The 24,738-nt window shown below is 40.1% G+C and overlaps 3 protein-coding genes across 6 annotated transcripts in view; 1 reads left to right on the top strand and 2 right to left on the bottom strand.

The window, feature by feature from the left end:
- Positions 1–934, bottom strand: part of LOC103457691 (estrogen-related receptor gamma) — a 37,641-nt gene extending 36,707 nt beyond the window's left edge. The window contains exon 1 of the mRNA XM_008398021.2: positions 123–934. The gene's annotated coding sequence lies outside the window, so the exon portion shown is untranslated. The remainder of the gene's footprint in view (positions 1–122) is intronic.
- A 1,064-nt stretch (positions 935–1,998) lies between these two features.
- gpatch2 (G patch domain containing 2) lies at positions 1,999–7,770 on the bottom strand. 2 transcript variants are annotated; one of them, XM_008398017.2, is made up of 10 exons: positions 7,603–7,770; positions 6,667–6,910; positions 5,292–5,845; positions 5,066–5,130; positions 4,652–4,849; positions 4,215–4,326; positions 3,818–3,857; positions 3,604–3,668; positions 3,422–3,510; positions 1,999–2,231 (listed from the first exon to the last, which is right to left on the bottom strand). In XM_008398017.2, exons 1-10 carry the CDS (start codon positions 7,650–7,652, stop codon positions 2,062–2,064), a joined length of 1,587 nt encoding a protein of 528 aa, XP_008396239.1. In that variant the 5' UTR covers positions 7,653–7,770; the 3' UTR covers positions 1,999–2,061. The 2 variants fall into 2 exon arrangements, with proteins under 2 accessions (XP_008396239.1, XP_008396240.1); XM_008398018.2 differs by having other exon boundaries at positions 5,295–5,845.
- Positions 7,771–9,376: 1,606 nt separating this feature from the next.
- lpin1b (lipin 1b) lies at positions 9,377–24,738 on the top strand. Of its 3 annotated transcripts, none has more exons than XM_008398014.2 (20): positions 9,377–9,584; positions 15,576–15,779; positions 15,875–15,970; positions 17,367–17,650; positions 17,931–18,044; positions 18,707–18,830; positions 18,948–19,245; positions 19,793–19,886; positions 19,979–20,163; positions 20,245–20,338; positions 20,459–20,528; positions 21,038–21,130; positions 21,214–21,272; positions 21,808–21,946; positions 22,057–22,205; positions 22,331–22,417; positions 22,845–22,997; positions 23,100–23,214; positions 23,307–23,410; positions 23,505–24,738. In XM_008398014.2, exons 1-20 carry the CDS (start codon positions 9,513–9,515, stop codon positions 23,677–23,679), a joined length of 2,709 nt encoding a protein of 902 aa, XP_008396236.1. In that variant the 5' UTR covers positions 9,377–9,512; the 3' UTR covers positions 23,680–24,738. The 3 variants fall into 3 exon arrangements, with proteins under 3 accessions (XP_008396236.1, XP_008396238.1, XP_008396237.1); XM_008398016.2 differs by lacking the exon at positions 9,377–9,584 and adding an exon at positions 13,481–13,603; XM_008398015.2 differs by lacking the exon at positions 9,377–9,584 and adding an exon at positions 13,481–13,700.

The following is a 24,738-nucleotide window of genomic DNA, read 5'->3' as shown; positions in this document are numbered from 1 at the left end:
CTGTTTCTAAGCAGACAAGAGCAAAAAAAAAAAAAGACATCAGTACATTAGCTGCAATTGCACTAAAACCCACATCTGCTCCTTCTGGTTTTCTCATCTCACAGCTTCTGCTCGGTACTTACTGTCAGTTTCATCCACTGGCTGGTCGGCTGGTCAGTGGCTCTGCTTTCCAGCTGCAGTCAGTCAGTCTCAAGGACAAACACTCCAGCTCTCCTCGCCTCCGGTCTCTGTAGCTCAGCGATGCAGCAGCGTGCACACAAATTCATAAACACACACACACACACAGAGATTTCCCCCCTCTCCCTCTTTCCTTCCTCTCAGCATCTCTCTCAGATCCAGTGCTGAGTTCACCTGCCCCGGCTCGCTCACAGGGGAGTCCTGAGTGAGCGTGTCAGACAGAAAGTGTGTCTAAGGGAGGGAGGGAGTGGAGGGAGGACCCAGCTGAATGCTCCCCCCTTTAAATGCGGGGTGGACCGACGGGCAGAGGACACACGGTGCTCCTGCATCTCTCTGGATGCAGTCAGAGGAAGGTTTTTCTGTTGCAGCCACGCTAAAGATGCGAGGGGGAGAAAAAGAAGGACGCAGAGGATTCTTGAATTGTATTTTAGGCAATGTTGAGTCAGCGTGTTTTATTAAGAGCTGGAAATACTGAGGGCTTAGAGTTAATTATCTCATGAGAAAGGATGAAGGGTGTAGAGGTTTTCTGGTTTTCTAAAAAAAAAAAAAAAAAAAAGGGGTTAACTCTTAAATGAGACCATGGTGAAAAGTTGTTCTATTCACCATTTGACACCATAAAATTGGGTCAGGTCAGACTTTGAGCAATTGTTGGCGGTTTTTTTTCTTCTTTTTTAATTATAATTTTAGCTATTAGATATAAGAGATAATAAAATATCTTGTTAGATAGGGAACCAAACAAACGAGCCAAACAGAAATTACACCTGAATGTTCCTTTAGGGTAGGTAAAAATGTTAGAAATAACATTACTAACTCTAACACTTAGAGTTAGTAATCTTTAAGTTGTGAGCATTGAGTCATTGTGATATTGGTAAACGATTCAATTTCCTGTGTGAAGTCCAGAGCACTTTGAAGGGGGTTTTCTTGTATATATTGCTGCTGTCATCCCACTATCCACTTCAAAAAATGTTTGTTTTTTTTCTACATTCAGTGCACTTGTATCTCAAACACCGAGAAGGAGAAAATGAAGCATTATGTTAGGATCCTGTTTTTTTTTTTTTTTTATGTTTTCTACAAAAACAAACATATAGGTCTTAATCTTACAGTGTGTTTCAAATACTTTCTCTGGCCAGTACAGACTTGACGTTTCTTTTTACTTAAAAATATTATGTGAAATGTGTAGTAAGTGATAAATGTTAACTTCTAGCAAAAAATGCAAATCCACTAAATGACACAAAAAGAGATTTAGATTAATTTTTTTTATTATTATTTTTCCGTTTGTGGAAATAAAAACTTTCTAAAGACACTAGTTCCTCAATTAAATCAATAAAATGGATTATTACATACATCCAGATAAATCTGCTCACATTAATGTAAAGTATGCTAACTTCATTACGATTAAAAAAAAAAAAAAAAAGCAACTTAAAAAGGTGTGTTGAGGTATGGCCCAGTCAAACATTTGATTCAAAAACTCTTGTGCAATCTCAGACGAAAGAAAAACATTTCCGATCAACGCTCGAACCAGTTTGGCTGACTAACGGGTCGCACCGTTAGTGGCTCACACTCAGAATGAGCTCAAAGACTCAGCAGTCTGCCCTTAAACACTGAGGTAACATGTGATCAAGCTTCACCGTCAAGTTCTCCAACGTGGAGAACTCGTTTCTACCCATTGCCGTCACTTGTCAACATCCCAGATTTCGTAAAAGTTTCCCCAATATGGGGAAAGTTTGTCACCACAGACGTTCTTGGTAGAACCGTTTCATTCTTGCAGCTCGCAGGACTTTGGTTAAGATTCATCCTGAGGAGAATTTCATCTGGCGTTCGTTTTTTTTTTTTTTTTTTTTTTTTTTGCGGTATCGTGTCTCAGAGTCCAGGAAGCAGGGCAGATCAGTTGAAACCTAAACCTGCCCCTTTGGGTCTCTGCGTGGCCCGGATGGGTTCGGTGATGCCCCTCCCCTCAGGGCCGAGTCCCATCCCCGGGCTCCAGCCCATGCTTTGCAACATGCGGCTCCCCATGTTCGTGTCAGGGAGGGGAGCGGCGTTTTCTCCAACCACACCTGAGGAGAAAATGTTTTAAAGTTAGCAAAAAAAAAGAGACACATTTAAAGTTTGTATGGGAAAAAAAAACAGCAAATGAAAAAGTCTTTTCAGAACACAAATATATATATAAAAAAATAAAGATTACAACTTAAAAGGAAACTTTTAAAAAAACAAATTTTTTGTGCCAGAAATCAATACACAGATTGTTGGTTCTTGTGGATCAAATATGAGATTTTTATTTCATGAATGTTTTGTATTTTTGACACAAGATTAGCCTGGCTCAAAAAAAAAAAAAAAAAAATCCGTGGGTGCTAAACAAGCGCCTCTCAATAAATTAGAATATTAAAATACATACTTTTTATTAATTCAATTCAAATAGTGCAACTCTGACATTACAAACAAGAGTGATTTAAGCATTATTAATGTTATAAGAAGGATAAGCCAAAAAATTTACTGCTAAGGAATCTAACTTCTCACAGAAGACTGAATCAAAGCAAATTAATAGAAAGTTGAGTAGAAAGAGAAACAGTTTTTTTTTTTTTTAAAGAGAGAGAACTGCAGCTCCAGGAAGAATACAATACCAAATTAATTCAAGAGTTTTGAGACGATTAAAAAATATAAAGTTCAGATGGAGTCAGAGCTGAAGGAGTCAGCCACACACAAATGTATCCGGCACATGAGCTACAGCTGCTATATTCCTTATAGTACAAGCCACAGACTGGTCACTTAAAGTCCGCTGAAAAGTTTGTAATCCTCGTTACTTCAAAAGTTAAAACCCTTGCCGTTATCTCACAGATTAGGCATTCGGTCTTGCTTGTTTGTCCGGCCTTTCTGCAAACGTAACCAGGTAATTGACTTAGCCACACTTCCTGTCGTGCAACTACTGCATCCGGAGAAGTAAGGACTAGCTTCCGCCTTGGATAATGGTCTTGCTGTTCTCTGTTTTCTAGGAACTTTGCTTTAGCCACAGAGGCTAACTACTTACTGTTTTAATCCTCTGTTTGTAAGCAGGGCTGAGTAAAAGCTTCTCTCTCCGGGGTCTCCAGGTGATCTGGTTACAGCTAGTTTCTCCTGTCATTACCAACATTTGCTATGTGTCTCATGGCCCAACTCCCAATATTTTTAGCAAAGAACACATGAGATAAGACGCATATAAAGGAAAAGTCTATCGGGCGTAACGTAGCAGGAGTGTGTTTCCATCAGTTACCTGAGGGGACAACGGTACCTAGAGGAGCTGCCTTTCGCCTCCGTTTGATGTCGCCTGTGCATAGAGAGCCGAGGTGTCCGCTGGTCTGCCTGCGGAACAGGTGGGTGAAACAAGAACGGCTTTAAGTTTCATCTCTGACAGCGAACAAAAGGGGAAAAAAAAAAGTTTAAATTTATTCTCACCTGCTTGCTGTTTTTACCGAACAGCTCCTCCGATGCCCTCTGTCTGTCCGTGGATCCCAGTGCAACTGCAGTGGCAGGTAAAAGACAGAAAGAAAAGGGACAAAACTTCATCTTTTAGGCAATCTGAAAGATTCCAGCAATACACCTAGATTTGATTGTAGCAGCGGGTGAAACCCTGAACTTAGCATTTTAACCAGTTTGAAACATAGCTCACCTGTCCATGGTCCCTCCTTGAGCTCACGTTAAACCAAGGCCTGTTTAGGAAGAAATAGTGCAAATTAAACTCACTGTTCTTGTTTCAGAATTCACATTATTTTACGTACATTTTGAACGCAATGAATGAATTTATTGCATTTCTACAGCAGGGAGGCTTGAAACCTAGAGACTGGGGGAAAACTATAAGGAAAGACACGAATGAAAAGAAAAGGAAAGATAAAGCAGGAAAGCAGGAAAGGACAAAATATCTTTGTTGAAATATGTTAATAATTTGGTCATATTTTCCAACACAAAAGGCAACCCAAATTCCTCTACAAACATAAATCGTTTCAGAAAGGTGACAACAGAAAATGAAAAAACAAAAAAATGAGATTTAGTAGCAGGTGATAACTCACTCATGGGGATCTTGGCTCAGCCTTTCGCTGAAGCCCTGACCGGAGCTTCCCGGAAGCCCCCCCTCGGATCCCTGCTGGTTTTCATGGAGGCGACTCAACCTGGCCTGAAACCCTGTACAGCGTCAATGCAAGTTTATTCACAGATCAACTCACTTTTGATCTAATTTCATTTGGCACAATAAGATTAAACTAAATCAAGAATTCCTCTTGGATTCATAGTTTTTGGCTTTTAAATAGGATGCTCAAAAAAATTAATGGAAAACTAATTTAAATGCATCTTCTTCCTATTGAGAGACGACAAAAAAGAACAAAGATTTTTTTTTTTTAATAGAATAAGTAAAGCATTTTTCCACTTGTTTTTTTGTTCGTTTTGCTCCCTATTGGTCAAGAATGACATAATGACATGCATCTTTAAGGTCCAGCGGTTCATAACGTACCTCTCTGTGCAGCGGGGCTCAGGAGAGGAAAGGATCCTGTGAGAATGCTGTTGAAGACGGGGTCGGCGAGGTCCAGCTCCTCCGACGCCGCCTCCCTCTCCCACCAGGGAACCACTCCTGCTATCCCACATGCACCACCGGGCCCAGATCCGGACCCCGGTTCTCCGTCACAGAACCAATCGCTCTGTTCATCGTCACCTGGAGGAAGCAAAGACAGAAACTGTGGCCTCCCAAGGAGAACTAAGGATGGATGTATCTAATAAAGAAAGGACTGGTGGAATAAAGACTGGGAATAAATCTATTTTAGCTTTTCTTTCTTTACTTGTTCAGTCCAGGAAAACAGTTATAACCTCCATCAGAGGTTATTTACGTGTTCGGATTAAAACCTAGAGAAGAACAGGACTAATTACACACCTTGCCTCCCTTCATCGTTAGTATAGAGGCCACCATCACTGCTGTTACTGACGCTGCTGGTCTCGCTGTAAAAGACAACAAAAGGTCATTAAATGTTTAAACACCGTTGATGGAAAAATAGTCAAAATACAACCCAGATCTAAGATTAAACTCATCAGTAACAGAAGCAAAGGTGGAAGAATTGAAAGTCAGTTGAAATAGTAAAAAAGAAAGATAAATCACTAACCACCTGTCACTCATGTCCTCATCTGAGCCCTTCTGCTCGTCCAGCTCCATCTTCTCTTTAGACCCCTCTTTTGGTGAAGATAGAGGGTCTTCGCTCTCAACCACCACCCCTTCGTCTGCAGCTTCCAGCCCCAGTCTTTGCATTGCCAGTTTTCTCTTCTTCACACGGTTCTTTTCTCCCACGGACCCCAGCAGGCCGCCTCCACAAAGCTCCATGGCGCCTCTGCTCTCGTTACCGCAGAGTCTGTGCGGCCTGCTGCCGACGCGGGCCTTGGGGACCGGCGGGGGCCCGAGCAGGATGGAAGAGGAGTGAGGTTCTGGTTCCGCCGGCGGGTCCACAGCCATCCGTTTGACCTTACGCCGGCGTCTAAGGCTGCGAGTTCCCTCTGCTGACCCCAGGACGGCCAGGTCGTCGGGCCAAATTGGCCGCTTGCTTCGTCCCAAGTCGGTAGCGTGGGGCGGTCGCCTTTTGGGGCCAAGCTGGTCGTCAGAGTCGCTGTTGTCACGGGCGTGGCTGTTGGCAGCGGAAACACCTCCTGAGCTGGCACGGTAGTCCTGGTGGCGACAAGGAGATGCGACACGCTTGGTAAGTTGTGAGACGTTGAAAGGTGCTCGAATGTCAGCGAGGACACGTCCAGTTCACTGTCTGAAGATGGAAAACGATGACGCTGGAAGCGGCTGATACAGTGGGCCAGAGAACAAAATCTTAGGTTTACCCAAGAGCTACCCTTTACTTCGTCTAGATCTGAGTTGGGAAAGTGAAGCAAAAACGCAACAAATACTCACTTGTTATTAATCAATTTAGTTATTCGCATCATACAAATCAAGTAGAGATATGGGCTCTGTGCATGCTTTCAGAGGACACAGCTCAGACTGCAGTGTCAAAGGCCTGTGGTTTATTATTTACCGTAGTACCACTGACAAGAGAACATTTATTAAAAATGTTTCGGGGCATTTCTTGTATACCCAGCGGTATCTGGCTGGACACAGTGTACTGACCCTTTTCTATGGATTCATTTATTATTTCAAATACAAAAGAAAACTGCAACATCCAATTGGTGTTAACTCAGAAGCGTTTCATGTCAGGATCTTATGACTGATCACAAAGAATAAAGAACAAATACAGATCAATAATTGAATTAACTATCCGAAAGATAGTTAATTCAATTAACTATCTTTAGTTAATTGAATTGAATTGGTTTCACTTTAGAAAAAAAAAAGATTAGAGTGCCTGCCTCTCATTGACTAATGCTGATCAGTCATTGTCTAAACAAACAAACAAAAAAAACACAATAAAAACACCTACGTGATCCACTTGGAAGCTGCCTGACTCATAAAACCTCTCCAGCAGCGAGGACACACCCCACCAGCCTCACCTTATGTTCCTCCACACTGGACTCTGAACCCTCACTGAGGTGGCCCGTCTCCCAGGGCGGATGGGGGTTGTCTGAGCGTCGTTTCCTGCCCCTTCGTTTCCGAGCCTGTCTCTTCAGCAGACAACCCACTGCGAGCGCGTGGTCTCCCCCATCGCCGAAGCCACCCCGGGCTGCTTGCTCCGAGCTCTCCTCCAGTGCTGACACCAGGTCATGGACCAGCTCGTCCATTGTCCGGTGAAAGTGCCTGGGAAGGAGGGCAAATGTTGGAAAAATTATTATTCACGTTTTGTTTGTTTGTTTGTTTTACAAACGTAACCACTTTACATGTGAAGATAAGCATTTGCTTTGGGAGATACAAATACATTTTCTCTCGGGTAGAATCCCACACACAACAAGCAGAAGTGGCAATGCCTTTATTGACGATATTTAACGGAGACGAACAAGACAGCTTAAGCACAGACAAGACAAAAATAAAATTACATTCTTTATCTCGAAGAGGGGTGGTTTGAACAATAGGCACATTGACTGTTACTTACGTTGCAACAGCTGCTAGAAATATATAAATACGGCAAATATTGTTTGCGCCGTTTCTATGAATTTACAGTAGATCTCTTATATCGCCAGCGGTTTTACTACTTAGCTTCGTAAGCTAACGTTTTCTCGTTAGTTAGACCGGTCCACGTCAATAAACGCATAATAAAGACGTAGCTGCTTCACGTCTAGCAAGCAATAAGCGTAAATACATAACTGATTGTTCTGCTGTGAGAATCGCGATCAAGATAAACAATTAAAACCCCTTCGACATTCAGGAAAGCTTCGATGCTAGCCTGTTGATGTAGCTAGCCCGTGTGCTCTGCAACCAGCTGATCCACGCGAGTTCAATGTACGTGAGCGATGAGTTATCCTACGTCTCAGTGATTTTTAAAGACCACCTACCAGCCAGTTCCCGCTTTGCCGATGGTTTTTAGGTGACCTGCACGGAACATTAAAGCCACCAAGTGCCAGCGGGTTATTAGCCAGAAACAACAAACAAACAGCCAGACTCCATATTGATACAAAAGCTAACAGTCAGTTAGCTGGATATACTGCAAGACGCGGTGCTGCCTTCAGGTACTTCGGGAAAATGGATCATTACCATTAAAAGGCATAGAAAGATTTCATTGTTACCAAAAAAGTTCTACATTTGAATTCCATCTATATGAAAACATGATTGTATATATGTTGGCGCACATATATATTACTCTATACGCTAAAAAACAGTTAATTAGCTATGTGACAAACAGAAAAAGTGAAGGCAATTTGTAATTTGTACTAGAATGCATTTTCGCACATTAAACACCAGAGTGAGCTGTCGTCACAAGTGTTCCCATCACAGTGTTAAAGCTATTTTACACTCCTTTAACTTTTAACACATTTGCCCTGTTACAACTACAAACTTCGGTGCATTTTCTCATGAATTTAAATGATAAACATAAATCAGGATATAAATATGACCTGCAAGGGAAATTATACATTTGGTTAATTTGTGTTTAGTCGCTTTGACTCAGGGAAAAACTGCATGACTTTTGACTCTACCAGCTTTGCACATCCAGAGACTGACCTTTTCAGGGTTTTTAAGAGATCTGTATTTGTACAGCACTTCATCTAGTCCAAGGATTTTACATTATAATCAGTCACCCACTCAAACATTCATTCATGCATCAATTCTGGGTCCTCTTACCGCCACAAGCAGGTGTTTTGCCCAAGGAGACAACTGAAGTAGATAAATTGTGGGTTCGAACCAGCAACCTATTGGTTATAAAACTGTCCGATCAAGCTTCAGGATTTGGTCATTGGATTGGATGTAAACTGCAAACAGGAGTTGTGACTTTATTTCGACAAAAACTTTTTTCTTCTTTCTTTTTTTGTCATTTTCCATAAAGGCCAGACATGTGGAATGCACAACTAATATTCTGTTGGTATATTTTTCCACGTGAGATATTAATTTCAACAGTTCCTCCAGAGTTACCCTTGGCCTTGTTGTTTTTTTTTTGTTGTTTTTTTGTTTCACTGGGTTTCATTTAGTGGCAGCAGTATAAAAAGGGCTGAAAACAAATGGCTGATGCTCTCTTGAAATAGTTTTCTAATTAAAATATATCTTTGCCTTCATCTTCACAATTATGCTCTGTATTGTGTCATTTAAAATCCCAAGAAAATATATTAAAGTTTGTGGGTGTAACTTTAAATATTATTTAAAAATGAAGGCAGAATGAATACTTTGGCAAGGCACTGTACTATGGCATTGACTCTCTTGGCACACAAAACACATGGGCGATGACAGGGTCATATTCTTTACAGTGGTCACTGTGTACCATGTGCTTACGTAACAGGTGGCCTTCTCTGAATGTCATTGACGACAATATCGTGGTCTTCCATGGGGTAATAAATGTCACACATATTATAGCCTTTCTCCTAAGTAATTGAGGAAATTAACTTATTGAGAAGACTGACAGGCATGCGTTTGAACTCCTCAGTGGGGAGGTCGGCTGTCCGACTGGTGTGCTATCATATAAAACCTCTCGGAATAACATTTCGTCAAATTATCCCAGCAATCCCAACAAATGCCTAAGAAGTCAGAGGTTCCAATGGAAGATGCACACTCAAGGGCTGACTCAGGTTTCCAACTGGGGGTCCCAGGTAAATTTAGTAAGACGGTGTTCACTTGCACTTGACAGTCAGACACTCGCCATGCTCGGAGAGTGCAGACGCATGTTCAAGAACGCAACTAAGACCTGTGGAGTTTCTGCAATATACAAACATCCACTTTTTGAGGACATTCCAGCCTTCCCGCTTCTGAGATTTAACACATGATATCAGTGGACGAAGAGGAGCTTGATGAGGCCGTCCAGCAGTATTCTACTGACACCACCTGGAGCTGGGTAACGTGTTTTATAAATTACAAGCGTGTATGAAAAGGATTACAGCACTTTGTCCTTTCCGGCTAGTGCATTCTGTTCCAATGCAAATTTAGGTCTGAGTTAAATATTGAAGACCGGTTATAGAAGTCACCCAATAGGTTCAAATAACAGGGGCTGTCCAAGCTGCCGGGTGTGTTTAGATAATCCCACATGTAAAGCGACCGGGTACAAGTGAAATCTGGGAAGGTTGTCAAGAGGCCAGGAGAGGTGGGGGTAACAGGCTGCTTGGCTGGATTGGTGGATGGGGTAAACGCTCCAGCGATCACGTGATCTTCTCACCCTGTTCATGAGAAGATCACGTGATCAAAACAACACATTTGCCACAGAAGATGACAACGTCTAGCTCAGACTGAAAAGTTTTGAAATGTCTAAGGGCTAAATTTTTCTTTCAAAATCACTTTTTATTCAACCCTCACAAGTTCCTTTATATTATGGTGCAATCATTATTCCATCACTCTCTGGCTATGTTCATGCAAATTCAATAAAATGTGGTGAGCTTGTGTGCTTTGAGGGAAGCTTTTTTGTTTTAACATGATATCTTAAACACAATAACAGGTGGCCCTTTGGGACATCTTTGTGTCATTTGATTTCATTCATAATGCATGTGCATTACACAAACTCTAATATTATATTTATAATATAATTAATATATATATCTTATTTTCCAATATATGAAAATGTTTTATCTTATCTAGTGAACCAAGCAATTTGCATTAGGGATGAAAAAAGTAAGTTTTTACATCTGTACAATAATTTTTAAAAAATTAAAAAGTAATCAGCATCAACATCACTGCCAATGTCCAAAAATCCCACTTTGCACATAACAATGGAAAAAAATAACTTTTTTGAAGAGACTTTTACAGCTAACATTTTCAAAATTACTTTGTAAGCAGAAAACCCTTGTTATTTTTTTCTCCTTTGAGTTTAACTTAATCACTGAATCAATGTTTCTATCAATCCCTGCGACTCTCTGGCCACTTCAGCATAAGTAAGTCAGTCAGCAGCTGTAAGATTAGTCAGAGACAGTTCAACATAAAGCGTTGCATCTGTTAAAACAATCCACCTTTACTTATTTGTTTTAACAGACTTCTTAACAGAGTGTGTTGTATTTGAGGAATTTCAGGCCAAATCTTCCATGTACGTGAGTTTCTGTTCAAAATGAGTGTTAGTGTCTTTCCATCAATATGTTTCTTTGAATTAAAGTATATCAAAATAACAATGTGAGATGAACAAACTAGAAATGATCACATGTAATGAGGTTAAGCAAAACTTGGTCAAAGATATAATTGTTGTAAAAAAGAAAGAAAGAAAGAAAGAAAGAAAGAAACAGCCTGAAAATACTTGTACATCCTTGGTAGATATGAGAATCTGACTAACACATTGAGAGTTTCAGCTGACCGTAACAGTACATCACATTTAGTTGGGATGCAAGCCAAAAGATGGTTCTGATAATTCAGTATTTTCAATCAAACAGTGTTACACTTCTGTACACATAAAGAAGCTGACTAACATAAATGTTTGTGTGTTTTGTTTTATTTTAAAATATGTGCCATCAAAACTGTCTTTTCTTTATAATAGCCCTCATCTAAGTGATTTAACATGCTGAGCATGAAGCTTCCAGCATGAGTCATTTACATCAACTCTCAGCGGACTTGTTCTTAGAAACATGTCAGTAAAGACAGCTGTGAAGCTCATATGTCCTTAGAGGTCCCTCTGAAACTGACAGAAAGACTGATGGGATGTCAGGCCATATTTGTAGAAGAAAACCATCCAGCTGAGAGATGTATTAGCTATCGGGTTTGGGGTTCAATCTTTTGGCAGAATGCTTCTTTTTCGTAAAGACGAACATGCTCACTGACATTTGTGGATTTAAAATCCCATGTTAAGAAAAGATTAAGAAGTATATATTTTTAGTAAAACTACTGGTGCCCTTGTTGATGAGAAACTGTTACAATCCATGTAGCTTCACATGGTGGTCAGAGGAAGTGGTAGCTTACCACCATCAGCATGTAAAAGTGTATTTGATTTATTGCACTTTAAAGCACTTTGAAGTCCCAAGACCCTAAATAAATGGAGACCATTTACAACTATTTTTTTGTTTTTAAAATGTTTTTGCAAAAAAAAAAAAAGTCAAAGATGCTGATTGTGACTGATTTGTAAAAGATGTTTAAACTGCTTCTTATGCTGCAAGTTATTAGCCATTGTGGAGGGTCTAATTAATCTCATGTGTGTCACTAGAGCTGCATGGACACACATGAGGAATATTATCTAATGATGAATAGTATCAAAACACATTCATGTTTGAATGGTCCAGTCAAAGTCAAAGTCTATATCCAGTTGAGAATTTGACAAGATTGGAAAATTGCTGTCTTCTAAACTATTCAAATTTAATCGAAGGTAATATAACTGATTAAAGAGGCAAGAAGAGAGAAGAACTGGCAAAAACTTAAGCGTGTAAAGCTAGTAGGCAAATCCTAAAAGAGGGAGGTTTAGCAAAGTGAACATATTTTGTGTACTATGTAAATAAGGGGAATTTTGTGCAACATCTGAGAGAATGCTTATTATAAAAATATCTTGTCAATGTTGAGCAACATGAAGCTGAAACCACCAGTCAGCCACATCCTTTTTGACACAGTTTCTCTTAAGGGTCTCTTGCTACAACAGCCAACATCGGCTGTGCTGCGAGGCAGGGCTGTGATTGGCCAGGAAGATCACCTCACTGCGTCACGCTCACTGAGCCACTGTAACCGCCGACGTAGCTCCCAACTGCTTCCCGCCGTCGCTGCAAAACTACAGGATGCAATTCAGTTAAACCGTGTTCTTTAAAATGTCTGCACGGTCTCCTGAAAAGTGTGGCCAAAATGTTTCACTTACGCCATGTGGACGTACATCTTTATTACACAGAAGAAAACAATAAAGAACTATAGAATCTTACAATTTGAAGTTTGATAAAGCATAGTTATTCAAACGTTTGTAGAAATCGCGCATTCACTTGTGAATTGTTTATATGACCCGAAAAAGCTCTGAGAATGTGACGCGACTAAATTCCCGTTTACAACCGAGTAGTGCACCTCTGTGGCCGTAGGAAAGGTATTATGGCAAGCCGTTTGTACAAATATTTGATGTTCTTGTTTGGTGATGGCCATTTCTCTCTTTCGTTCCTTTGATGTTTTTCTCAGTTTGTTTCCGACGTTTTTGGGTAAGAAAAGGAGTGCTCCAGAATTGGTCATGCCATACCCACCAAGAAGACATTTTGCATCCATTTTGACTACAAACTCACCATAATCTTCAATGTTTTTGCTCCTTTTTGACTGTGGGAAAATGTGACTTTGTGACTCGAAAAAAAGTATATCTACCAACCGGAAGTAATTTTGCTTTTATCATATTTCATAAAACTCAACTGGCATAGATCTGAATAGAAATGAGGTGCAATGCAAAGTTTGAGTACCTTATTGTTACCTGCTGGTTTGCAACAACTCCAGTAGGTATTTTTCTCACAACCCATAAGTCCTTGTGTTCATAATAGACTTCCCGTTTAGAACCTGCTTGAGTTGACTAAATTGCCAGTTTTTGTAAAAATCTGATTGGGAATCAATTTAGGTGCTGGCAATGATGGGTAACAAATTGGATAATATATATTTTTTAATCCCAAATAGTTAGTAGAACTTTTGGCTTCACTAAACCATTCAAAGTAGTAAAAAAAACAACCTAGTTAGGAGTGTAGGAAATAATGTGAGTAAAGTCTAAAATTACTGTTGATGTCGAGGACATGAACTATTTATACAAATGGTTTGCCATAAAAGTAAACTGGCCAGCTCGAAGCTGATTGGCTGACAAGATGGTCGGTTTTGCTGCATGTGACATTATCATCTACTAGGTTACGTGAAGAGTTAAAGAGAATAAACACGGACGAAGAAATGTGATTCGCTTTCACTTAAAGAGTCTACCACTGCGGCTGTTTGACGAAAACATAAGGCAATGTAAGGCTCTGTTGAGAAAACGGAACTTTTAAACATTTTTGTGTTGTTCCCCTTTGAGGAAGTGCTCGTTAAAGACTGGCATATTCATTACAAACAGGTATGTGCGTGCTTTTATAAATAGGATACCTCCCCAAGTCTTTTCCTTTAAATGTATGAATGGGAATTTTTACTACATCTTTGGGTTCACATGTCATACTCTTGCCCTTATAGTTGTTTCGTACACGCTGGATAAATATGCCTCAACTATTTTCCCTGAACTTAATTGTTTTAAAATTTTAATGGTTTTTTTTAGAAGCTGATTGGCTGCTTGCCCCAGGCTCGTGTTGGTCCATTTTGTAATAATTTATTGCCTTCCTCATTAAATATTTCCATTTAAAAACTGAACAAGCTCACTTCAATAATAAATGAATACGATAAGTTTAATTTTCAGAGTATTACGCCTGTCTGTGCTGTAATACGAGACTTGGCTGACAACAAAAGACTCAGTCCATAATATCTTCGGAGTGGACCAGTCACATTCCATCTGCAGCTTGTGATTATTAACCTAATGAATCTCGTGAGCATTGCTCTGTTAAAGTCACCGTTTGAACTTGAGTTTTGTCTTAAACATACTTGTAAAACCAGAAGCTGTCAAGTGCTTTTTGCCACTCTTCCTCTTTTAAAAAAAAAAAAATCTCCCACAGCAGACAGTCTATTTTTAGACTCATCTGTTCAGCAGTGTGCATCAGCCCTTCTAGTATCAGCTTAGATGTAGGGAGGGGGTGTTATTTACAATAAATGTTTCAAGTGACAGTACAGATTCTCGGTTTGACCTACTGTTTTAAACTCGGGGTTCTTGTTGTTCAAGAGGTGTCCTGATCATAAAAAAGAGAATAGGGTTAGGGTTAATTGTTTTGGCATCTGCTAAATAAATCAAGGTCGGATCCACCTTGTCTGTTTGTATTGAACTTTGACGTACTTGGACTACATCTCCTGTCTTTTTACACCTCATCTGGAATTTAAAATGCCTCAAGTCATAAAATCAAGCCTGCATGCTACATTCAAGATAGCCCATTATTTGCATAATGCTTTAGGAAGGAGTCACTTGAATGTAAAATTGTGTTCCAAGGAGATAGTGCAGACGTCAGCAGTGGCAGAGATGCTGTTTTTGCTATTTTATTGGCTTGTTGTGTAACTGGGTCTTTCTGGTGTTCTCAATGTCGTGATGCTGCAAGTTGAGCTCAGCTAATTTAAGACGTGAACAGTTATAATCAAGCGATCACTTGAGAAGTGGTGGCAGGCTTAAGTCGGCCTGTTGTTTGAGCTCTGGTGTCTGGGTTTACTGACTGGAAAACAGTTGGATATAATTTCCACACGGGAGAAGGAGCGAGATGGGTGGGGATGTGAAGTACAAGTAAATGGCACAGCATATGGCGACTTGCAAAAGTATTCATACCAGGCAAATTTGTCATATTGTTATGTTGCAGCCACTAACTTCAATGTAATTTATTGGGATTTTATATGATGCACCAACATGTGAAAGTAAGAAAAAAGGTTTCTAATGAGATATTTGAAAAGTGTGGAAAGCCTTGTAATTCAGCCTGCTTAACTCTGATACCCTGAAATAGTTATTGAATTAGGCCTCCCTTCTGCCATGCAGCAAGATAAGTTTGACGCTGCAGAAAAAGTGAAAGTGGGGCAGAGGTCACTTTACAGCAGGACTGTTACCCTGGTAGAGACAAAACCCAGCAGAGGAGCTACTGTAACAACAGCAAAGGGTGTTTCTGCCAAGTCATGTCTCAGGAGTGCCAAATATAAATGCATTTCAGATTCTTATTTGTCAAAAGTAAAAAAAAAAAACTGTCACCTTTTTCTTCATTTTTTTTCCATTACTCATTTTTGCTGGTCTGTTTGTTATTAATCAAGGGACGAATCCTAAATCGATTCTTTTTTCCTCTTTCATTTTCCCATTTTCAAACGTCCATTTCTACAGACCCGTCAAACAATGAACTACGTGGGCCAGCTCGCAGGTCAGGTGTTCGTCCAGGTCAAAGAGCTGTACCGAGGGCTCAACCCCGCAACGCTCTCTGGCTGCATCGACGTCATCGTTGTGAGACATCCCGATGGCTCGCTGCATTGCTCGCCCTTCCATGTTCGCTTTGGCAAAATGGGCGTCCTACGGTCCCGGGAGAAAGTGGTAAGGAGGCTCAAATGGGACAAAATTTTGGATTTTGTCACGGTAATGAATGTTTTAGTTTGTTGTTTTTAAAAAAAAAATTTTCTCCTCTTTAGGTTGACATGGAAATCAATGGAGAACCAGTGGACCTGCACATGAAGCTGGGCGACAATGGAGAGGCATTCTTTGTGCAACAAACAAACAATGATCAGGTAATAATCAGGAAAACATCTTTTCTATGTGTTCTTTGGTCATGCCATATCACCTGGTAAGGATAAGAAAGAGTTTGATGATTATTTACCATTTCAAGAATATTTCTGTTTACCTGAATGGGTCTGCAGGTAAATCGAAAAGGTACATCCCAACCATATGTTTCACCACAAAGTTTTAAACACTTTTCCTCCTTTCATTTCATCACAGAACATCCAGCAGGGACAGGCTGTGTGCAGCCCGTCCTGGATTATTTTGGTTTCCTTTTTTTTTTAAAAACAGCCTTTCTCTATTTATCAGAGAGAGAGGCGTATAAAGGCTCCATTTATTATTGGAGCCATTTATACCTGCATTTCATTTGATGCTGCAGCTGTATGTCTCACAGTGAAAATATACCAACGGACATGTAAGAACTTCACAGATTAAGCGTTGCTGCTAGAAAATACGCTAGAAAACAAAGGGACTTAGTTGCAACTTGAACTCAGTTTGTTTAAAAAAACTTATTTAATCCCTTGTTTCGGGAAGCTGCTGCTATTACCTTTGATTCGTCAAGGTTTTCCTTTGCGAGCAAGTTAATGCAGCTTAGGTACTTACTATTTAAACCTGATAGAAATGTGATCTGCCAAAAGTAATAAAAAAAGCTGAATAGTGCCTGGCTCAGACAAAGGAAGTGGGTGCTGTATGTTCTCCAGACTGGTGTCAGATTCCCAGACTTAATGGGGCATGAGGAGAAGAGGAGGAGTCTACTGCTTCTCAACCAACTTTTTTGGCACCACAGAGCAAAAACGGGAGGCAGTCCTGTCAGACCACAAATCATGTGGTTAAACATATGTTTTTCTTTCCTTTTTTCCATAGGCCTGGAAAAGAAACCCAGCCTCTCCTTGAAACCGTTTTCGTTTCATAGAAATTCAGCCTGTTATAGGCTCAAACTGTGTAACATATTCCTGTTGCTTGTGCTTGTGTTTTTGTAGCTCAGCATAAAATAAGCTTGAGATACAGGTCAAATGTAACTTTCAGACAAAGTGGTTAGTTTTGTTAAACATTTCAAAGGCCCATTTGCGCTCAACGTTAAATATGCAAACACAGTCGGACAGAGCCCATTCTGACTTTCCTCTGCATTCATTTCATGCAGATTTTTGAACTTCCTCAGGAAGCTTGAGAATGTTTACCAAAATGAAAAAAAAAAAAAACTCACCATAAACCAGTGTGAAGTATCGACTTCAAGCGTTTTTGAGATATTTTATCTTTAGCCGTTTTAAGCAGTCAGAATGGACCTTCTCCTTTGAACTTTAGTTTAAAATATGTGTGAGGCTTTCCATGTTTAAAGACCTTTGTGTCTTCAGGTAGCTGTTCTAGTGAGATAACTTATCATCTTGCTTGTCTTTGCCATCTTAACAGGAAGTGGTTCCCTCCTACTTGGCTACTTCTCCCATCTTGTCAGATGCTGCCTTTTCAATGTGCTCCCCGCTGATGGCGAAGAGCTCAGGGCCTCCTGTACAGATCCTGGGCTCCTTAGGGAGCGGTGAGAGCAGTGGCGCAGTAACAAAGAAGAGGAGGAAGAGGAGGAGGAAGAGTCGGGCAGACAGCACAAGGAGGGAGGAGAGTGGAGACTACTCAGCAGATGAAGACATGTTTTCAATAGACATCAGTTCTGATGAAGAGGCTGAAATGGAGAGCAGCAGGTAAAGGGAAAGAGAGGGTGAAAAAGATGTGGCAAAACAAATACGAGAGGGAGTGAGATATATTATGATTGTATGAGGATGGAGAGTGTGCTGTGAATCATCTCAGCTGATTAAGTTAATTCAAAATACTTTCAAATACACAGTGTTTGAAATAGAAAAAGGACAAATGTGATGTTTTCGTAACTAGTAGATGTAAACATGCTAACCTTGATTGGCGACAGGACTTGCTATCGTGCAAGTAGATTGAAACACAAGCTCAGATATTGTGTTTTTGTTGCAGGTCTTTATCAAGGGACGCCTTGCAAGAAGAAACAACTGTGGCTTCAGGCATCTGTTCTTTTAAACAGGCTGGGCTCTACACTCGTTCAGATGGAGAGTGGAGCCCGATTCATAGGTAATTCTGAACAAAAGCTTTTTCAATGAAAATAACATTTTATTCTTGTTGCATTTGTTGTAGTTCTAAAGCAGAAAACTTTGGACGATTGTGTTGCTCTATACCTTGCCTGTCGGCCTCCTCGTTTTGGGACAAAATAAACCCATTTCAGCCTTCTTTTTAACTCTGCATACATGTATGCTAAGAGCACTCAATTGTTTTTTATTAGAAATGTTATGATGCCGGGCCACATAAAAAACATCATCAAAATATATGTTGCATGTGTTGTTTATGATGGTACGTATCCTTATGTTTCCCATTTTGTTGGCCAGTAAAAGAAAAGTGAGCCACACTGTGCAACAAAAATCGGTTTAACAGCAATGTGACCAATTTGAAAATGTCACTAATAAATTACAAGAATTAAGTTTTTACATTCATCGTTACTAGTACTACATTGAAATTCACACTGTTTGGTAAACTTCAATAAAAATACCATTTCTGGTTAACATGACGTTAATAGAAAAGTAGAAAAAAAAGATTTTTCGTTTGAGAATATGCACTACCAAAAAACAAAAATCTATTTCTTTTCACATGCTTTCCCAATGCAGGTCCGAGATACTCCACCGTTCTGTTTGTTGACAAGGAGATGTTTAACTTTTGTACAATATTTCTTTCCCCTCCAGTCGTGATAACTCTCGCCCCACCTCTCCAAAGAGCGACTCAGAGCTGATCACCAATCATTCAGAAGCAGACAGTCAGAATCCAGCCATGCACTGGGCTTGGGGAGAGCTGCCCCAGGCTGCTGCGGTAAGCAAATGTCCACCATGCACACCATCTAAAAATCTAACACTATAGAAATGACAACATCCTGTTGCAGTTTTCAATTTTCAACTCTCGCACCTCTCTCCTTTTCCATGTCTTTAGCCTTCATTTCTCTCGCTGAAGCCTGTCGGGCCACATGTTTTCCCCATATCCGTTCCCGTGTCCAAAAAGACACATTTCCGAGCGATCCGTCATCAGACATCTTCAGACCAGTGTGCGCCGAGCTCTAAAATACAAGCTCCCTCTTTGCCGATTGAGGAGGAAGCTGAGGTCAAAAGGGGAACGCCGGACCCGGTCACGATGGAATCAGAATCCATGAGGATGGAGACTCAGACGCTACCTTCAGAGGAAACGGCGGCTTGTGCATCCAGCAAAACAGACTCTCCATCAAAGAAAAAGGGTAAAAGTGCTGTTGGTCTATAAAGAAAGCGCTTCTATGATCTTCCCAGATGGTGTCGGTCTCTTCTGTTACTGACTTTTTGAATAATCTTAAGGTCTCAGAATAAGGTGCTGCACTAAAATCATCTAAGACATGAAGGAAAACAAAAAACCTTGCAGAAACCTAACTCAAAATTAGGCCAGTGTACCAAAGGCTATGATGCTAGCAAAAATTCCTAACTCAATAATACCTCGACGGTGTGATCAGTACTGGCCAACAGTGTGAGGGAATAGTTGTTGTGACTAAAAGGTCTGCAAGGACGTTCTGAAGTGAAAAGAACTGCTTATTTTAAGCATAAGGTGAATATGTTCATGTGCAACACATAACTGTACATCTATAGGAATTTCCTATTTCTGTCACATCACCAAATGGCAAACCAGGCCAACCATTTTGCCTAAGCTTCTGGGAGAGGATTCCCCTAAAATCAATCAATCAAATACAAGAAATAAATCTTTTAGACCAACATATAAGAAATTATTTTCCAACAATTTTGTCTTCTCTCCTGCAGACAAAAGAAGCCGCCATCTTGGTTCCGACGGAATTTACTTGGACGACATTACGGAGTTGGAGCCTGAAATTGCTGCTCTTTATTTTCCTAAGAGGTACGAAAGCAGATTCGCGCGCACACAGACTACACTGCGAGAATTCGGTCAGTGTAATCTGACCTGATCGTTTTAACACCTCCAACTTGCAGTGAGAGCGCTTCAGCCATGAGAAGTATCTCCGACCCGGGGCTCCACAGCACCAGCCTGTCCCCACAGTGTGTGAGCTCGGGGGGAGACAGCGGTGTGGACAGCTACTGTGACCCCATGTCTGACATGCCATCAATGGCCATCTCCCTGTGTGGGGGGCTCACTGACAACAAGGAGATTACTAGAGGTACGTCGTCACAAGTGACGAAACAACTCCACGAGACACTTCAGAATCTGATTGTTGTCTGTCTGCTTTTGTTTCTTTTAGAGCAATTCTGTGATAAGATCGTCTCCTTTCAGCAATTTGCAGAAAACCCCTCCATCATAGACGACCCAAACTTAGTTGTTAAAATCGGTTCAAAGTAAGAAACTCTTAAATAAATTAAGCATAAAGTTGCCGTTTAGCAATGAACAAAATACTGTCTGTCTATGGCTCTTTAAATGTAAATTGAATTAAAAATATATTTTGCTGTCTCACTTAGGTACTATAACTGGAGCACCGCAGCCCCACTTGTGCTCGCCATCCAAGCCTTTCAGAAACCTCTGCCAAAGGTGATGGCACGCTCATACAGATTTACTCAATCTTATGTTTACAACACTAACCTATGACTACGTTTGCTTCTGCACCCTCAAAATAAGTTTTATATTGGGTAGCGTCAGTCAACCTAATCTGATCAAATTTGTCTTCTCTGTGTTCTGTGGTCCTCTGGTTTCGTTCTTGTTTCCTCCCGTCCTTTCACATATTAGTCCTCGTGCCTCGGTTATTTACTCTCATCCTTGGATTTCCTCCTCTGTTGTCTGACTAGTATCTTCAGCTTCAGCTCTGTATGTTTGGAAAGTCTCCACTCTGCTCTTGTTTCATTTATTTTCATTCGCAAATCCTCCCCGTCGGTCTGTCACACTCATTTTTCCCCAATTAGTTGACGCTTCGGTTTTGCGTCGTCATTAGTTGATTTATAAACTGCTTGTGTTTTTTTGGGGTTTTTTTTTTTTTTACGTTTTTCCTTATTTAATGGTGTGTCGTGGATTTCGGGGCGGTGTGTGTGTGTGTTCCTCTTCAGACCACAGTGGAGAACATCATGAAGGAAAAGATGCCTAAGAAAGGAGGGAGGTGGTGGTTCTCGTGGAGAGGCAGGAATAACAATGCAAAATCAGTAAGTTCTTCCTCTCTGTTCATATCCAAAATAAATGATCTCTGGCATTTCATTTATGAATGAGCATACATCTTTTCTTTTAGGATTCAGCCACTGAATGTGGGGCTTGTGGTGCTGCTGAGGTTGGCGAAATGAAAAGCAGGTTAGAAAAGAATTCAAACTTGGAAAACTTTCGTTGATCCATCTTAATATTTAATGTTTAAAGGTTAAAAAGTGAAGCCCATGTAAAATATAGGTTCATGGTATAGTGATTGATTTATTTCTAGCATTTATTTTAGTAAATTTTTATGATTATACCTTCTGAGCTACAGTTAAGTTTTTTTTTTTAACTAGCCCACACTTCTGATGTTGTTTTTCCTTCAAAAGTTGTTAAATCCATGGAGCATAACAGTCAAGTCATCCATCTTCTCCATGATTGTGAGAATATAACATGACATTCCCGGATACAAAATTATTTTTTATATGCCTTGTTCTGTATTATTTTCGTAGAAACTGAATTTCACTAGTTGAAAGACTTAACTGAAATAAATGCTTGAAGTAAGTCACCGTGTTCAAAGAATCTGGATTATAAACGAGTGTACTTATTGACCTGAATTTCTGGAACGAATGAATTTATCAATGGCATTGTACTTTATTGAGCTGCATCATTTAGTATTTTATAACCTCTTTGATGGCAGACTGAAAGAAGAGTCATCATCGAGCGACGAAGATCACATTGCAGCCAATCAAAGCTCCCCCGTCATCCAGTCAGAACCTGGGGTCTCTTCAGGGGGCGTGTCTTACAAGAAAACTCTCCGCCTCACGTCAGAGCAGCTGGTGAGGACGTCAGTTTGACTACAGCTTTCAATCTAATTTTCTTCTCCATGTAGCTGAATTATGGTTTTAACTTCTTTCTTTCCTGTCTCTTCTCCCTCTCGTACATGCAGCTGTCCCTGCAGTTGCAGGATGGTCCTAATGATGTTGTGTTCAGTGTGACCACTCAGTACCAGGGAACTTGTCGCTGTCAGGGAACCATCTACCTCTGGAACTGGGACGACAAGATAATCATCTCTGACATAGATGGAACCATTACCAGGTGTTTGACGTGTTGGCAAATGAAACCACTTATTCACCTGCAACCTAACCCATGTGGTCAATTTACACAGTTTCTGGAAATGGCAGTCTGTCTAAATTAAAAAAAACTCCTCAACTTAATTTCAGGTCAGACACGTTGGGTCACATCCTGCCCACACTGGGGAAAGACTGGACTCACCAGGGAATTACACAACTCTACCACAAAGTCAGCCAGTAAGCGTTTTTATTTTTATCGAACCCCTAATGTCCAAATACTTTATAAACTATAAATATGAAGTGAAGCAAAACGTAGCTTAATGTTTGTACAAACGTATATAGGCAAAGTAAAGATGTGTAAAAAGTCTTGAAATAAGTATTTTTTTTCCCCCAATAGTATCATTTCACACTAAAAGAATAAAAAAATGTTGAGGCACCAATAATTATGTAAAATCCATAACCGTAGTTAAATTAATGAATATTTTCAGCATTTCTTAGTGTTTAGGATTATGCTCATAAAACTAAACTTGAATTAAAAAAAATAAAAATTAGATAGCTAGTCAAAAATGCATTAAGTATGTTTAAGCTACACACCTCATGCCAGTTTGATATTCTACTTCTAGAGAGTTTTTGTTGTTTGCTAACCTCTTTGTCCGTTCATCAGAAATGGCTACAAGTTTCTATACTGTTCAGCTCGAGCAATCGGCATGGCTGACATGACCAGAGGCTACCTCAACTGGGTCAACGAGAGAGGCACCATGCTTCCCATGGGCCCCGTCCTTCTCAGCCCATCTAGCCTTTTTTCAGCTCTGCACAGGTATTTTTCCAACCCTTACCCACTTCACTGTATTGATTTAACATGATCAGAATGAGATCAGAAGCAAGAGAAACAATGCTTATTTTTTCTTTTATGCAACAGGGAGGTGATTGAGAAGAAACCTGAGAAATTCAAAGTGGAGTGTCTCACAGATATCAGACACCTGTTTTACCCAAATACAGAACCTTTTTACGCAGCATTTGGCAACAGACCCACGGTATGGAATCACATATTTTAGATGCATATGATAAATAACATTTGATCTAAAGAAATAAGTCATTGGACATATTTTTTTTTTTACATTTGTAGGATGTGTATTCTTATAAGGAAGTAGGGGTGCCACTGAACCGGATTTTTACAGTAAATCCTAAAGGGGAGCTAGTGCAGGAGCATGCTAAGACTAACATCTCATCGTAAGTGTGCTTGATTATTATTATTATTACGATAATAATTTGTCTTAAATCACATCGTCTCATTACAGCCGCCTCTTTCTAATCTTTTTCCCAGGTATGCACGTCTTAGTGAGGTTGTAGACCACGTGTTCCCCCTCAAGATGCGATCCTGCTCCTCAGACTTCCCCTGCTCAGACACCTACAGCCATTTCACATACTGGAGGGAGCAGCTCCCCCAAGTGGAACAGGAGGAAACTACAAGTCCACAGACTACACGCTCCGGCAGCTGATTCCCACCTGAACATCACCTGCAAAAAGAGCTCTGAATGACTTATAGTGTGCTTGAGATGTAGCCGTGATGTGGACAGTGATAGTTCCTTGTGATGTATCTGATTATAGGTCAAGTATTGTTTTTATGCACTTTCATGTAGAGACAACCAACAAGGGCAATCTTCTGTTTAGTCTTAAGAGCAAAAGGTGCACTTTGATCAAAAATACTGGATGTGTATATTTAGAATTAATTATCATGTATGTGTTCAGGCAGCTTAGTAGAGTTTTTGTTTTGGAGATTACCTTATTTCAATGGTTAGACTTTCTATTTATTTCAATAGATGCACTGTGTGAGCTCGCAGTCCAGCTGTGCAAGTTACTCAAATGTGTGCCAAAGTTTGACTGATTCCAGGTGCTGTTTGCTGAAAAGTTGCGATGTAACATTTCTGAAAACAAGGTTAAAAAAAATCATCTATGTAGCTGAAGCACAACACTATTAGCTGTAGCCAATAGCTCCCTGTAATGTTTTATCTGTGAGATGATTTGTTGAATAGTGTTTATTTTTCTATCCGAACCTGTGTGGCATGTGTTCAGACGTCTTTTATATCAGTTACAACTAAAACAACCTTATTCTGTCCAATTTATCTCCTGTAATTAGCTACCTGACTGGTGCAATTTAAAAGAGACCTTAACGTTGTGTGGCTTTTTATTGCAGCATCTAAAGAAAGACAGCTGGTCACAGTTTGGACAGGAATGTTTGAATGTTTTTCTGTGTAGTAATTTTTTAAATTTTTTTTTATCTGACTACAAGAATGCAAGAAGGAACAACTGTTGTAGCATGTTTTCTGGACAGGTGTATACCTGAGCTGTGTAAAAGCATCAAGCCTGCAGTATTATGAGAGAGGATGTGTGAGGACTGTGATAAATGTTTTTATTGTTTTTATTCTTTCCATGAAAGAGCTAAAACGGATTGACATTCTTTTAATCTTTGCCTCAAACTGAAACGCTTCCCCTACTGGCCTCCACTGACCAGTTTATTGTCAAAGTGGTCTCATTAAACATATTAAATTACACTGGTA

Source organism: Poecilia reticulata, linkage group LG21 (assembly GCF_000633615.1).
Source record: "Poecilia reticulata strain Guanapo linkage group LG21, Guppy_female_1.0+MT, whole genome shotgun sequence".
Taxonomy (NCBI): Eukaryota; Metazoa; Chordata; class Actinopteri; order Cyprinodontiformes; family Poeciliidae; genus Poecilia; species Poecilia reticulata.
The sequence above is the reverse complement of the archived record's forward strand: the minus strand, read 5'-3'. Positions and strand labels throughout refer to the sequence as shown.